At 34.0% G+C, this 15,135-nt stretch overlaps 1 protein-coding gene across 1 annotated transcript; it reads left to right on the top strand.

The window, feature by feature from the left end:
* Nucleotides 1–890: 890 nt before the first annotated feature.
* On the top strand, nt 891–9,942 carry LOC136276048 (uncharacterized). Its single transcript, XM_066086785.1, has 2 exons — nt 891–2,907; nt 9,811–9,942. Exons 1-2 carry the CDS (start codon nt 1,009–1,011, stop codon nt 9,940–9,942), a joined length of 2,031 nt encoding a protein of 676 aa, XP_065942857.1. The 5' UTR covers nt 891–1,008.
* The last annotated feature ends 5,193 nt before the right edge of the window (nt 9,943–15,135 follow it).

Here is a 15,135-nt window from a genome sequence, read left to right as displayed (position 1 = left end):
TTAATCGGTAAATATTTTTTTTACCATGTCGTGAGCATGCCCCTTTTACCATGTCGTGAGCATGCTCATTTAAAAAGTGAATGCAATTGAATGAAAACTAAGAGAAATACTTTAATAAAAAAAAAAAACCCGTCAAGTAGTCAGAAGGTTCATTCGACCGAAGGCCTACAAGTCCGAAGGTTCAATAGTCCGAAAGTTCTGTAGTTCAAAGGTTCACGAGTCCGCAGACCCACTAGACCGAAGGTAATTTGAATGTATCACGTGAAATCAGTTTAAATAATCTTTTAGGAATTAATTCCATCCAGGAAGTTTTTATTGCATATATGTAAGAATTTGTCATAAGCGTTAAATGCCAAAAAGTAGATAAAGTTATTCAAATTTATACCATTCATATTAATTAAATTTGTTTGCTTTGAATTAAGTTAACTGCAAACAAAGTACGTGTATACAAGTATCATTTCTACATGAGACTCAAAGTTCATGTAGTACTAGGTTGACAGTTTGTTATGGTCATTTTTCATTTATAGCCCCCCCCCCCTTTAAATTCTGTATTTTAAAATTTTAGATAATTAAACCCCAACGCTACTTCTAGAATACAATATATATTTTCCCTGATCGAAATATGTTATTCATTCACTTTCTTTTATTTTTTATTTGAGTTTATGTAAATACTTAACAATTCGTTTTGTTTCAATGCTTTATATGTTATATTTTAGCTTTTAATGCGTAATTATTATTCAGTGTACTTTTGTTCTTAATCAACATGAACGCATTTTAAAGTAACAGTTACAGGATAGAGATGTGTCATTCCGTCAACAGTTATCAAAGATTAGAATATTATTGAAAAGTTTTATATCTAATGCAGTAGGTTTATTTTTTTCTTAGAATCCTCCAGATGTAGGCATCGTCCTGTTGTTTATTGTGCTGCAAAGATTCGCTCAAGGATTTGTTTGTGATAAAAGTGCTGCACACTGCTACACCTCGCTTGATATAGATTATGCTTTCACAATGAATGATCCCGATACCGGCCCGGTATTTGCGAAAAACGGCAAACTTTACTCGGCCAAGCAGCCGGATAAGGAGGTTGCTATTGAAAATGTAATTTCGGCCGACGGCTGGAACACCACATTGAAGTTAATCACTGCTAATCAGTCGATGCCCGGACCACCTATCTTTCTATACGAGAATCAGAAGATTACCATTATTGTCCAAAACAATTTATTAAACGAAGCCATTACAATTCACTGGCATGGAATAGATCAGTTGGGATGGCCAGCAATGGACGGAGTCGCTTTTGTTACACAGTGTCCGATCTTACCTGGACAATATTTTAATTATACTTTTCAACCCCGTTTTAGTGGAACGTATTGGTATCATTCTCATGTTGGCAATCAACGAGATATGGGACTATTTGGGGCGTTTATTGTTCTTGAACACAACGAAGTTATTCCAATAAAGAACCAGCATCTTGTCATGCTGCAAGAATGGAACCACTTGTATGGCTCAACCACAATGTTAAAGGCAAACTTAGAAAGAGCATTTATTCAACCACACTCCATTCTCATTAACGGCAAAGGAGATTTTGAAAATAACAACGCACCATTACAAGTATACGAAGTAAACAGACATTTCAGAGAGAAACATTTGTTTAGAATAATAGGAGTTGGTTCAAAGGGACCCCTTCTATTTTCAGTTCCTGGAATTCCTTTAAAAGTCAAAGCAACGGATGGATACCCAGTCCGTGATAAACAAGTTGATAAAATCATCATTTATCCTGCTGAACGTTATGACATTGAACTGAACCTTGATAGAGTGACCAATTACAAACCTGAATATAATATAACTGTACATAGTCTGGAAGGAATTTTTCTCGAAAAACAGAAAAATATTATTGGACGTGGTTTAATTAAAATAACTTCATCTTCCACATCTGTGTATACATGGGTTCCGACCTACGGATTAACAGTTTTAAATTGCCCATTTGAATTATATTTTCGTGAGCCTACATATGTGTATAGATGTATTCCTGTGAGTAGCTTAACATCACTACCTTCTAAAAAAAAATTTGATTTGCTGAAACGCAGCCATGAAAGTTTCACATACTTTTTGAATTTTGGTTTTCCTGGCAAAACTGAATACAGTTCTATAAATGGTCGTAAATTTATTTGGCCAACTGTATCGGCCCTATCGCAATCGTCGGAACTGGATACTTCTTGTGATGAATGTAATAATGAAAATTCATGCAAATGTACCCACTCTCTTACTTTGAAGTCAGGTGCGGAAATCATAATGGTGTTGTCAAACATTGGTAATGGTGCAAGTATATCACATCCAATACATATTCATGGTCATACTTTTGAAGTACTTAAAATGGGGTTTCCTTCCTTGTCGCCTCAAAATTCCTCTCGTCTCGATCACAATAACGACTTAGTATGCAACTCGCAATTAGCCAACGACGCAAGCGAATGCAATGATGCTAGATGGCGGAATTTGGTCTGGTGGTTGAATTATACTTTAATTCCTGGCATAAACCTCTACAATCCAGTACGAAAAGACACTGTCATCGTTCCATATGGGGGCTACACAATTATAAGGTTCTGGGCGACCAATCCAGGTGTCTGGTTCATGCATTGCCACATCGATAAACATATGGTAGAGGGAATGGCTCTGATGCTTAATGAGTCTTTTGAAAATCTACATGATTTGCCAAAGGACATGCCAACATGTCATAGTTTTAAGAACCACCCCATTGTTGGAGATGAACCACCCCGAAAAGGTTTGTTAATAAATATATTTAACAGTTTAATGCAAAAAAAGCATTCACATATTTCAGAATATGATTTTCCATTTAAGTTTAAAAATTGTAGAATGCACTTAAAATTTATTATCGCTGAACTCCCCAATAAGGTGATCATTAAAAAAAAATATACAAGATTTTTGTTTTGTTTTTGTTTGTTTGATTTTTTGTTGTTTTTTGTAACATTACCAACGGGTAGGCGTACTTGAACGTGTTGGTTACAAGTTAGAACTACGCGCACCATCTAACATTACTTTTCTTGTTTAGTTGTTGTAACGTGTACCTGTATGTGTAAATGTTTTAATGTAATTCTTAATATCCTCTCCTACTAAGATTAGAATTTTTGTCCCATTCGAACATTTGGACTTTTGCATGTGTTAATTTTATTATACATCATTGTTTATATTTGTATATTTCTGTTTATCACAGATGAATAAGATAACAGAGGCACTGCATGTTTTGAAGAAGGAGATACGTGTATTCAAACTCCGAAAACATGATACATTTTAATGATGTTTTTTATATCAGTATGCGCATTACATATTCAGGCTAAAAAAACATATTTCTTAAATTAAATAGAAAGCAGGAAAACAAAACCTACAAGTTCGACCTTACGGGTACTTTGGTACATACGTCTAGAAATTCGTCACTAAACAGAATGATGAAGTAATGTACATATTTTCCTTTCTACACGTGCGCGTACACGTTGATTTGTTCAACCTCTGTATTGTCATAAACCAACTACTGGTGAAATCTGGACACTTAAACCAAGAGCAGTCTGATTGTTTCTACTAATTTAGTATTTTTTCACAAATGCCGTGCTCTCAATTCCAAGGTATGAAAAGACATAGCATGTTTATTGTTATTTTTCACCTACGTCTGAATGTAAAAAGAGAGAATTTTTTCATATGACAGACATCCGAGTACTAAAACTCTTAGACCTGTTTTAGATTCATTTTTGCATTTTAAGATAAATTTTAAATTCTAAACCCCAATACAAAACCTTACTAATACGCCTGCTATTTACGATTTTATTTTTTTAGATATTTATTTATAAAGAAAAAGGGGCAGCGAGAGACAGAAAAAATGTAAATTTTCGCTCTAGCTGAAAAGGACAGTAATTTGTAAACTTTTTGGTTTAAAGAGACATGCAAGTATTTAATGAACTTTCTTACTATATTGCACACAATCATGCAATGCACAGAAAGATAAAGTATATTTCCTAAAATAGAACTTTGACTTAACAAAGCAAGGTGTTTAGTCGAAATAATATAAAATTTGAAATACAATAAATAATTGTTTAACCTTGTTTAGCTTAATGTGATATATTTTAGAAAGAACCAACTGCATTCTCAGGTAACCCGATAAACAGTTTTTCGAATAAAATATTATTTTCCTTTTCTCATAAGCTTACGTAGTTTGACAATTTACATAAAAAAAACAGCTCGGGAGATTTAAATTATCCAAAAATGACATCCACCGCTTAGCAACTACATTTTCCTTTATTGAGAAGCAATAACAAAGCCGTTAACCCGTCGCTTAGCTTTGTCCAAAAAAACCTTTAAATGTTGTTCGGAGGAATGTTACTACGATCTTTTTTTTTAAGAATGAATTTACTAATTTCATACACAAGAACAATATTCATGATGAAAAAACATAAAAGTTTTAAATGAATGACATAAATTGAAAAAAAAAACTTATGAGAGAGAGGTTTATGTAAAAAAATGTTGCCATAGTTCCAATCTGTTATTAAATTCATTCATTTGGTTTTCAAAATCGCAAACGTGGAACACTATAAAGTAATTCAAACAAATCAAATTTTTGGTAAACAGTATACTGTCAAAGAAGGCGAAAGAAGAGAAAGTTGGCAGAAGATAGAATACCTTTCTACAGACATGCTCAAAATAACTATGACAAAAGGTAAACCAATCGCAACTTCTCGGGCCTTTCCGGCAAGCTCGAAAAAAACCCACCTCAAATGTATTACCTAGGCGTCCATGACAACCCCCCTTTTTATAAAACTTGATATAAATACAACACATTTTACAATCTGTTGAGATGTGAGCAAGACTTCATTAAAATAAATGATATACACTAAAGTATAACACAGAAGCGACATACAACACTGTCTAGCCGATATTTAATTTAATGGGAAGCGACTCCATTTTGTATAAAATTCTAACATCCGGTGATGTTAATACATTCGAGATGTTTTTCCGACCCTGCCGGATAGGCCCGGGGAGATGCGATTGAAGGTAAACGACAACTTTTGCAATTTCAGTGTCCATAAACACAAACCGGATGTTTCATATACGCAGTTAAACAAGAGGCCCATGGGCCACATCGCTCACCTGAGGAACAATAGGTATGAAAAAATCAGCTTAATGGAGTCATAATACAAACTATCTGGACAATGTACAATAATACATGTTGATCCTGTATGAATAAAATCCCTTGGATATTCTTATGTTTATAATCATTTGTCCCTTTTCGAACAGGATGATTTTATAGTCATATCATATGTTGAGTATTGCAGTTCTCAAAAAGATCCTTAACAATTGTTTATATATGGGATATAAACGTACATAAACTCTGAACCTTCTTGTGAGGCCAAAGAATTGTCCTGTGGCCAAAGTCTTAACAATTATAAAGAATCATCTGGCTGATTAGTTTCTGAGAAGAAGATTTTTAAAGATTTACCCTATATATTCATATGTTAAACTTTGACCCCCCATTGTGGCCCTACCCTACCCCTGGGGATCATGATTTTCACAACTTTGAATTTACACTACCTGAGGACGCTTCCACACAAGTTAAAGCTTTCCTGGCTGATTAGTTTCTGAGAAGAATATTTTTAAAGATTTACTCTATATATTCCTATGTAAAACTTTGACCTTACATTGTGGCCCCACCCTACCCTCGGGGGTCATGATTTTCACAACTATGAATCTACACTACCTGATGATGCTTCCACACAAGTGTCAGCTTTCCTGGCTGATTAGTTTCTGAGAAGAAGATTTTTAAAGATTTATTCTATATATTCCTATGTAAAACTTCGATCCCCCATTGTGGCCCTGATCCTACCCCCGGGGGTCATGATTTTCACAACTTTGAATCTACACTACCTGAGGATGCTTTCACACAAGTTTCAGCTTTTCTGGCTGATTAGTTTATGAAAAGAAGATTTTTAAAGATTTACTCTATATATTCCTATGTAAAACTTCGAACACCCATTGTGGCCCCACCCTACCCCCGGGGATCATGATTTTCAAAACTAGGAATTTACACTAACTGAGGATGCTTCCACACAAGTTTCAGTTTTCCTGGCTGATTAGGGTCTGAGAAAAAGATTATTAAAGATTTACTTTATATATTCCTATGTTAAACTTTGACACCCCATTGTGGCTCCACCCTACCCCCGGGGATCATGATTTTCACAACTTTGAATCTACACTACCTGAAGACTTCCACACAAGTTTCAGCTTTACTGGCTGATTAGTTTCTGAGAAGAATATTTTTAAAGATGTACTATATATATTCCTATGTAAAACTTCGATCCCCCATCGTGGCCCTGACCCTACCCCCGGGGGTCATGATTTTCACAACTTTGAATCTACATTACCTGAGGATGCTTTCACACAAGTGTCAGCTTTCCTGGCTGATTAGTTTCTGAGAAGAAGATTTTGAAAGATTTATTCTATATATTCCTATGTAAAACTTCGACCACCAATTGTGGCCCCACCCTACCCCCGGGGATCATGATTTTCCCAACTAGGAATTTACACTAACTGAGGATGCTTCCACACAAGTTTCAGCTTTCCTGGCTGATTAGTTTCTGAGAAGAAGATTTTTAAAGATTTACTTTATATATTCCTATGTTAAACTTCGATCCCCCATTGTGGCCCTGACCCTACCCCCGGGGATCATGATTTTCACAACTTTAAATCTACACTACCTGAGGATACTTTCACACAAGTTTCAGCTTTACTGGCTGATTAGTTTCTGAGAAAAATATTTTTAAAGATGTACTCTATATATTCCTATGTAAAACTTCGATCCCACATTGTGGCCCCACCCTACCCCCGGGGATTATGATTTTCCCAACTAGGAATTTACACTAACTGAGGATGCTTCCACACAAGTTTCAGCTTTCCTGGCTGATTAGTTTTATGAGAAGAAGATTTTTAAAGATTTACTTTATATATTCCTATGTTAAACTTCGACACCCCATTGTGGCCCCACCCTACCCCCGGGGATCATGATTTTCACAACTTTGAATCTACACTACCTGAGGATACTTCCACACAAGTTTCAGCTTTCCTGGCTGATAGTTTCTGAGAAGAAGATTTTTAAAGATGTACTCAATATATTCCTATGTAAAATTCGATCCCCCATTGTGGCCCCACCCTGCCCCCGGGGGTCATGATTTTCACAACTATGAATCTACACTACCTGAGGATGCTTCCACACAACCTTCAGCTTTCCTGGTCTTATGGTTCATGAGAAAAAGATTTTTAAAGATTTACTCTCTATATTCCTGTGTTAAATTTCGACCCCCATTTGTGGCCTCACCCTACCCCCGGGGGTCATGATTTTCACAAATTAGAATCTACACTATTTGAGGATGCTTCCACACAAGTTTCAGCTTTCTTGGTCTTATGGTTCATGAGAAGAAGATGTTTAAAGATTTACTCTGTATATTCCTATGTAAAACTTCGACCCCCCATTGTGGTCCCATCCTACCCCCTAGGACATGATTTTCACAAATTAGAATCTACACTATTTGAGGATGCTTCCACACAAGTTTCAGCTTTCCTGGTCTTATGGTTCATGAGAAGAAGATTTTTAAAGATTTACTCTATATATTCCTATGTTAAATTTCGACCCCCCATTGTGGCCCCACCCTACCCTCGGGGTCATGATTTTCACAAATTAGAATCTACACTACCTGAGGATGCTTCCACACAAGTTTCAGCTTTCCTGGTCTTATGGTTCATGAGAAGAAGATTTTTGAAAATTTCTCGAAATTTTTTATAAATTCCTAATTATCTCCCTTTGCAAAAGGGCATGATCCTAATTTTCACAAATTTAAATCCCCTTAGGCTAAGGATGCTATGTGCCAAGTTTGGTTGAAATTGGCCCAGTGGTTCTTGAGAAGATGTTGAAAATGTGAAAAGTTTACAGACAGACGGACGACAGACAAAATGTGATCAGAATAGCTCACTTGAGCTTTCAGCTCAGGTGAGCTAAAAAAAAAATTAGTTGAACATAAAAAATTTAGTGGACTAACCGTACATTTGAAATTTGGTATAATATTCACACGTGTATATAAATTCATTGTACGAGAAAAATATTCGCAAGGATTGTATTTATCTGAAACCTATTTTTATAGGTGGTCCAGTAAGTTAGCAACATCGCACACATGTTCCTCCATAATATTGAATCTCTCGGGACCCAGTTGCGTGTGACCGCCCCGTGGTGTAATGACCACCGCTATCCCCTGCATTTGATTTTTTTTCATATAGTATAGTAAGCGCCTGCCAGCTCCATGCTCCCCATCGTCATAGTATCCTTCTTGGATCCTTCCTGAGGAGTCAGAGAACCGATACACAAGTATTCTGTGATCAGCTGATGCCGAATATGGGTCCAAAATTACTTGTTTGTAAAGGTTTTAGACATTACTAGATATAAGACGCAAAAAAAATCTGCTATGCAGCCTGAAGGAATTACATCAGAGGTATTTTAATGAAAATAAATCCAGGATAAGTTACTCACCATTTTGCAAACAAAAACCATTTTGGGTTGTTCCACATCTCAAACGATAGCTTTAAAGACGCGCGACTCCTATCCGTGGAAGTAGGATGCATAAATTCAGCTTGCGATGTTCTTATGTATTAGTTCACCGTGTTAAAAAAATAAAACAATCAAGATAAATTCAGCTTAATAATTTAAAATTTTAACCGCACAATCATTTACAGTAAATTCTAAATTTGAATTCTCTCTATCATTATGTCTTGCTCTCATTGCCAATGTATTGCAGAGAAGTCTTTAAAGTTAATGATGAATTCAGACATACAAGAAAACAGGATTGTATTAAATAAGATGAAGTATGGTTATACCTCTAGATTTGGTATGAAGTATGGACATAAGCAAAAATGCATAAAAAATAATGTTTAACATCGTTGTCAATAGATGCAACACAGATTTTAAGAAATACTCCAGGTCAAAGTATATTTGCGATGATTTAAATAATATCGTTTTCCGGCCGTATTTTAACAACGTCCTTAACATTGCTGCGTAAGTAAAAATTGGCATACTAAAAATCATTTATATACATTTTAATTAAGTATATCACATAAAGGGACGTACAGCTTGTGAATTGGTTAACTGCAAATCGCTAGTAGATCGTCGGCAATATTCGATATATGTGATTCTTGAATAGATAAACAAACCTTTTGGGTTATGGCGCATTTTGAATACTTGCAGTAGCATTATACCTAGATATTTTGTATTTATATCATGCGCACGATCATTAAAGATAAATGCGAGGAATTTTTTTACTTCTTGTTTTTAAATGGTTTCAGACCTGGCAAATTACCCTTCATCTCTGGGAGCTAAACAAGGGGAGCAAATGCCTGACAAAGCCACAATAAGACTCCTGTATGACGCTGAAAAATGCATACAAAGACTATCATGACGAGTACAGTAATCCATTCTCCTTACGACATTTTCAGCGAATATGGAAAGAACGCTGTCCAGACATGAAGGCTTCTGAGTTAAATGATTAAATATTTAGAATTGAATTATTTTTTTCAGTAGTTTTCTTGAAATGAAACATCAAAATTTTCATTATGAATGAGAAAATCAAACCTTTGACATTCTATTGATGTATTTAATAAATTGTATCTTTTACCAGTTTCTTAACCTGATATATTGAAATTAAATAAAGTTTTATCGCAGTTTTAGAAAAATTACAATATTTTTAATTTTAAAATTTTTTTCATTTCTTTCAGCGAACAACATTCACTGAGTGTAAAGAGTGTTCCATGTTCAAGCAGCTGAAGCTTAACAAGCTGACAAAAGAGCAGATGGTAAAGGTTCAACAGCAGAAAAAGGCTCACTTGTTGATGGCACGGTATGAATAAATTAATTAAAATGTTTTATACTAAATGCTTAGATTTGTGATGTTTTTCTTTGAAAAATCCTTGTTTGGAATAATTTAATTTTAAGAATGTGGGATAGTGAAATTCCACTGAGGTAGTGGATTCATGGGTCTAGGACGAGGTTCTAATCAAAACGAAACTGACAAAAAACCAGGATTGGTTAAGGTATCCCACTACATCAACACTTACATTATTTTAAGATACCATGTCATTAAAGATATTCATAACCCATCTACAAAGGACATGGGGTGCTATTAATTTACCCTTTTGTGGCAGTCTGTGACAAAAACAAAAACAATTTGTTACATTTTTCTCAGCAACAATTCATAGCAGATGCTTAAAATATGGTAGGATTCATCTTTGTACCAATCGGATGTCAACTTCCTGTTAAACGGCAACTTTTGTTTATTTTTAGCCTAGATTTCTAAACAAATTTTCTTCAAAGATTTCTCAGATTGTTGCCATTGATATAAACTTCTTGAAATAAATAAATATATCCATTCAAACCATCGTGCATTTATAATTTTTCATAACATGTTGTAATATATTGATATAATATTTCAAATCGTTAGTATTCATTTATCCCCACCCCCTTCCTTTTCCAATGAACTGCGTTAAGTTTGTCATTATAAATACACAAATGCATTACAATTCATATATGTACCTTTTTTAGGGAAAGGTTTTTAAGAAAGGGGTGGTGTCCCTAAAACCATTGAAGGTGAAGTCGGAGGTTGTGAGACTGCAGCAGTCTCTCATCACCGAAACGCTACGTAGGAGAAAAAAACACTTTATTCACCAAGGTTTGTTATTAAGACAATTGCTTATAAAACATATCAACCAAAATTATTTAAGACTGCATATTAATATTACACATGCGCGGATCTAGAGGGGGGGTTGGGGGGGTCCCGACCCCCCCTGGAAAATGAAAATTTATTAAATTTACATAGTAAAATTATCGCGAAAATATGCCTCGGACCCCCCCCCCCCTGGAAAAATTTTCTGGATCCGCGCATGTTACACGTGTAATAAATTCATATAGGCACACGAGCTGCATGTCGTGACGGGGGCACCTGTCAGAGTTGAGGTACATGTACCCAACTCTGACAACAGGTATCTTTACCGGAGTCATGGCTTGCCAGCAGAGGTAATACCTGTGTTACATTTTAATCAGCAATTTGCAACAAAGATATTAATAAAAGAGGTTCTTAAACCATGTTAGCTATAGTATGTAATTGTACATTTTTATGGCTTACGGCCATCTAGTTGCCGGATAATCTTTACGGCAAAGAGTTCAGTTATCTGAACATGCGCGACAAAAAATAGTTCTATTCGAATGTTGCAAAGTTAACTGTTTGTTGTTCATAATAAATATCTTTAAGCAAGATTATATGTTCCATATGTTATTATCACTTATGTTATTGTAACCAATATGAATTGACTTTATTTAAATAAAATCCAACGCGAATGAATATTAACTGCAGTGTTTTCCTTAGGCCGTTTTTGCATAGAGGTATAGGCCCCCGCCATGCTTTCCGCTATGCATACTTACATGTATTGTAAGCAAAAAATCTTTTCCCAATTATTTCAGATCCTAACAGTGATAAGTAAATGTAAAGTTGTCGTTATTTCGTTCAATCTTCATAAAAACGTTTGCACTCGCAGAGAGCGTCGATAACTTCGATCGACATCGATCTCAGCAAGGGGGGAAGTGTTTAACGGTTAAAGAACTGAACTTATGATTGAGATATATTGAAACTGGGATTATAAATCGGTAAAAAATGCATAAATAGAGGGGCAATTAATACTTGTTTTAATATAATGTGCCTTCTCAGACACCTCCGCCATTATCGAATGTTGGGGATTTTCCAAGATCTAAAAATAGCACAATATTCCCTCGATGGAGTTACCTTGGTTGTGCTATGATTGAACTGTTTATTTGTCGTTAAAATATTGGAAACTTGAGACCAAATGTACTCAAATAAGAAAACAATATACAGTTAAGCTTGATTGCAAGTCATATACGGAAGCGATGTCACATTACCATAACATAGAAACATCGTATAGCATGGTATAGTATGCCTCTGAAAATGACTGTGTACACATGTCATGTGAAGAGAGACTGACTGCAAAGTTATAGTGCAGTTATCAATTTTAATTAAATTTGGTGTCAAATCAAGTTTGCTGTAATTGCATAGTTCTGCCTGTTTCTTGCCCAACCCCCCCCCCCCCCTTCCAAAGAGTTTATCTCTGTACAAAGGGAAAAAAATAAAACAGAAGGTGTTAGAACTGCCTTGTGAATCTATATTTCTTATAAAAGCTTGTGAAGGTCAGCCTCTTAAAAAAGTAGAAAAAACCCCAGAAAAATATGAATAAAATTAATATACATTTATGAAATACAAATAAAATGGAATAATACTTGTTGGTGTAAATTTCATGAAAATTCATTAATTATAGTACATAACATTCAGTACATTTCATCATTTGGTTATATTATTTTTACGCGCAGTGATTTTGCGCTGGCTGTGGCGCTGTTACGTCGCACCATGCACCAACTCTCGCGCAAGTTCATAGTGCGTAGGAATACAAGGTATACTGATATTTGAGAGCATGTTGGTTTTAAGTGTTTTGTCCTATATAGTTGAATGAATTTACAGTTAATGTACGTACTTAAGGGTGTTATTTACTCAGGGTTTGAGTTCTCAAATTCCGATTGTTAAAAAGTTCAATGTAATGAGTAAAATTTGTTCTAAACACAAAAAGTATTTATGCAATGAATTATTATTGACAAAACATTCAATAGTTTTACTTTATTATAGAATTATACTCAAACAAAAATTGACTTTTAGCCAAACAGAGGAAATTCGGACTAAATTTTGCAGATTTTGTTTTCTGCTAAAAGTTTTTTGGCAGTAGTCTAATATTAAAAGTTAGGATTTTATATTTAAGTCTACGTAATTTTGCATATTTTCTGTTGGTTTTACCTCACTTATTCATTAAAGTAATCTTATGGCACGAATAATAATAATATTGAAAAATGCTTAAAAACGATAAAAGACATCATATCTCAAAATTTTGATCATTGACCTCATATAAATTTTATGCCAACAGAATAAGGTTAATATAAGTAGTTCATTTTCATAAATGTTTTTGTATTATCATCATTCAATTTTTTGTAAAATTGAATCAAAAATGGGTAGGGATTTGAAAACTGATAGAGGAAATTCGGACTGAATTATTTTTAAAAATTGATGCTGAAATCTTAATGTTGTGTACTTATTTAGTGCAACTACCATTCGTAAACTGTATCTTATTTTTTAAAGTGTTTAATTATTTGTAATATTTTTATAATTAAGAAAATCTCAATCGTAGTGTAAAATTTATGGGATTTTTCTTGAATTTTCAATAAATATTCAATGGCCATTAACTCAAAAAGTAGGTCATTGACCTACTTTTCTGAAAGTGAAAAATAACAATACAAGCAAAGGTCTATAACACACAATAGATGGTTTTTCATTATCATCAGTGGATTTTTTTTTCATTCTGAGTAAACGTCATCCTTAAGTCGTTGGATAAAAGAAAGAAACAAATTCTCAGCTATGTTAAGGGCGTCCATACAAAAATAGCGATATTTATCACATAAAATGTTAGCCTTTGAACAATCTTGGTATTCTACTCCAAACATTTGTTAAACAAAGTGATATTTTATCGATTATACAAATTAAATAATTTGTTATCGGATGAGCAATTTTTGAGTCTCTTGGGAATGCCCTGTCACGTGATACTGCTAAAAATAGATGAACCAGGAACAATACGAAAAAATGCAAAGTACAAGGGCATAACATACACAAATATAGTTATTTCTGTTTCTAACTTGTAAAATGAACCTTCAAAATTTCGAAAAGTGCTGGGAGCTTAAAATATTCAAGTAAGAACAATTATTAAATTCAATGTAAACAGTGTATGAACAGCAATTTACTGGGATTTCCCGCAATTAACGCTTATTCATATGAAATGAGTACCGACTTCATACAGCTCCCAGCACTTTTTGATATAATAGGGATACAATGGTAAGACATGGAAATTTTCAATATATTTGATCAAGTGTATGCCCTTGCACTACTGCATTTTATCTGACCCACTTCACTTTCAGCGTCATTTGCGTGAAATTCAAACGCAACACTGACTAAGATCATGATTTTAATTTTCATTCTTAAAATAATTTAACGCTGTGAATTTCACTAAAATAATGTTAAAATGTTGTTTCTGTTCACACCAATCATTATTACAAAATTGTTGAAATTGGAAAAAAATAATTTCATCAGTTGCCTTTATTTGGGGGGGGGGGGGGGTGTGTAAGTGTTGAGTTTGTAATTTACACATTTATATTTCATAATAATTCATGTTACTATGCTGGTGAATAAATTCTTTTAATTTATAATCAGGTTTACTTGTAATCATAATTGATATTTTAGTACTAATTAAAGAAAGCAAGAAGAAACAATATATCATTATTATCAAGAATTTATTTTGATAATCAACTTTACAAATACTATAGAGATTGCATTTCTGTGACAAACTGTTCAACAAGACTAGTGTTTTCTGATTTTTAGTATTTTTCAGTCATAATGTGTAATTTATGGAAATTGACAATTCTTCTTGCACACTACATGTTCTTCTCTTCTGTCTTTTTGATGTTTGGAGGTAGTCCAGCTGATAAGAAAACCAATACCTGAAATGATGAATATATATATCAATTTCAAATTTCATTTCAATAGATATCAATGCAAATTATTATAATAGGTTACATTAGTATGATTATCAATATGATATTAAAAAACAACCAACTAGGCATGAAGTTGAAGTTAGTGAGTAAAAGAAATATTTATATAAATTTGTAGTACCTTCTTTTAACTTCAACATACCAAGAAGTGTTTTCAGTGGACCATCTACTGCCTAAGTAACCCTGAAAATGAATAATTTGTCATAATTAGCAAGCTATTGTGTTAAAGATAACATGAAAATGAAACATTACTCTAATATGTTTTACGGTGCGACCGTTGGGGCGAGCACAGCATGTGATCAAACAATTAATTATAATAAATTAATAAAATAAAATTAACAACGTGAAATTTGAATGCCAAAAAATAAAACATACATATTTTTCAGTAAATTTTC

The sequence above is a fragment of the Magallana gigas genome, chromosome 1, assembly GCF_963853765.1.
Source record: "Magallana gigas chromosome 1, xbMagGiga1.1, whole genome shotgun sequence".
Classification (NCBI taxonomy): domain Eukaryota; kingdom Metazoa; phylum Mollusca; class Bivalvia; order Ostreida; family Ostreidae; genus Magallana; species Magallana gigas.
The sequence above is the reverse complement of the archived record's forward strand: the minus strand, read 5'-3'. Positions and strand labels throughout refer to the sequence as shown.

Excerpts from the sequence above, each read along its gene's own strand:
- LOC136276048 (XM_066086785.1), top strand. The coding sequence starts at position 1,009 with ATGAATGATCCCGATACCGGCCCGGTATTTGCGAAAAACGGCAAACTT. Across the intron at positions 2,908-9,810 it reads TCGCTGAACTCCCCAATAAG|CGAACAACATTCACTGAGTG; the intron begins GTGATCATTAAA and ends CATTTCTTTCAG.